The 473-nt window shown below is 47.6% G+C and overlaps 1 protein-coding gene across 1 annotated transcript; it reads left to right on the top strand.

Moving 5' to 3' along the window:
- Nucleotides 1-2: 2 nt before the first annotated feature.
- On the top strand, nucleotides 3-443 carry TM35_000441730 (uncharacterized protein; the record flags this gene model as incomplete). Its single annotated transcript, XM_029030182.1, has 1 exon — nucleotides 3-443. A coding segment is annotated over one exon (441 nt), but the record flags the coding sequence as incomplete, so codon positions are not given.
- Nucleotides 444-473: the final 30 nt, after the last annotated feature.

Below are 473 nucleotides of genomic sequence, written 5' to 3' on the forward strand. Positions count from 1 at the left end.
TACAATATCGCATTAGTGGACACCATCGCCCTAGTGGACAGCAGCGCACCAGTATACTTCTCTCCCCAACAGCGGCCGACTGTTTGGCTTCACTCACTGCGCATAATAAAGAAGTGGCCCCATCCGGTATTTTGGTGAGATCGAATTTAAACACAAACACCACGCCACCCATGCGCCGCCGCAGTCTACAATGGCGGGGAAGTACGAGTAGTAGTTTCGCAACCGGCGAAGATACCTTTCGCGAGGGAGATGATAATAACTTGTCGCTATCGCAACTTCCAGCAGATGCGTTTGGGGGTCGCAGTTCCTCTTGCTGTGGTTCCGGCAGTGGGCGGTCTAATAATAATGATGATGAGAGGGAAAATAATGAACTGGAGAATATTATTGCACTTATCCAGCGGATGAGGACTCAGGAAGGGATTCTCAAATCTTCCTCAGAGTAAAGTGAGAAGAGGTATATATATATATATATA

Source organism: Trypanosoma theileri, assembly GCF_002087225.1.
Source record: "Trypanosoma theileri isolate Edinburgh chromosome Unknown TM35_Tth_44_V1, whole genome shotgun sequence".
Taxonomy (NCBI): domain Eukaryota; phylum Euglenozoa; class Kinetoplastea; order Trypanosomatida; family Trypanosomatidae; genus Trypanosoma; species Trypanosoma theileri.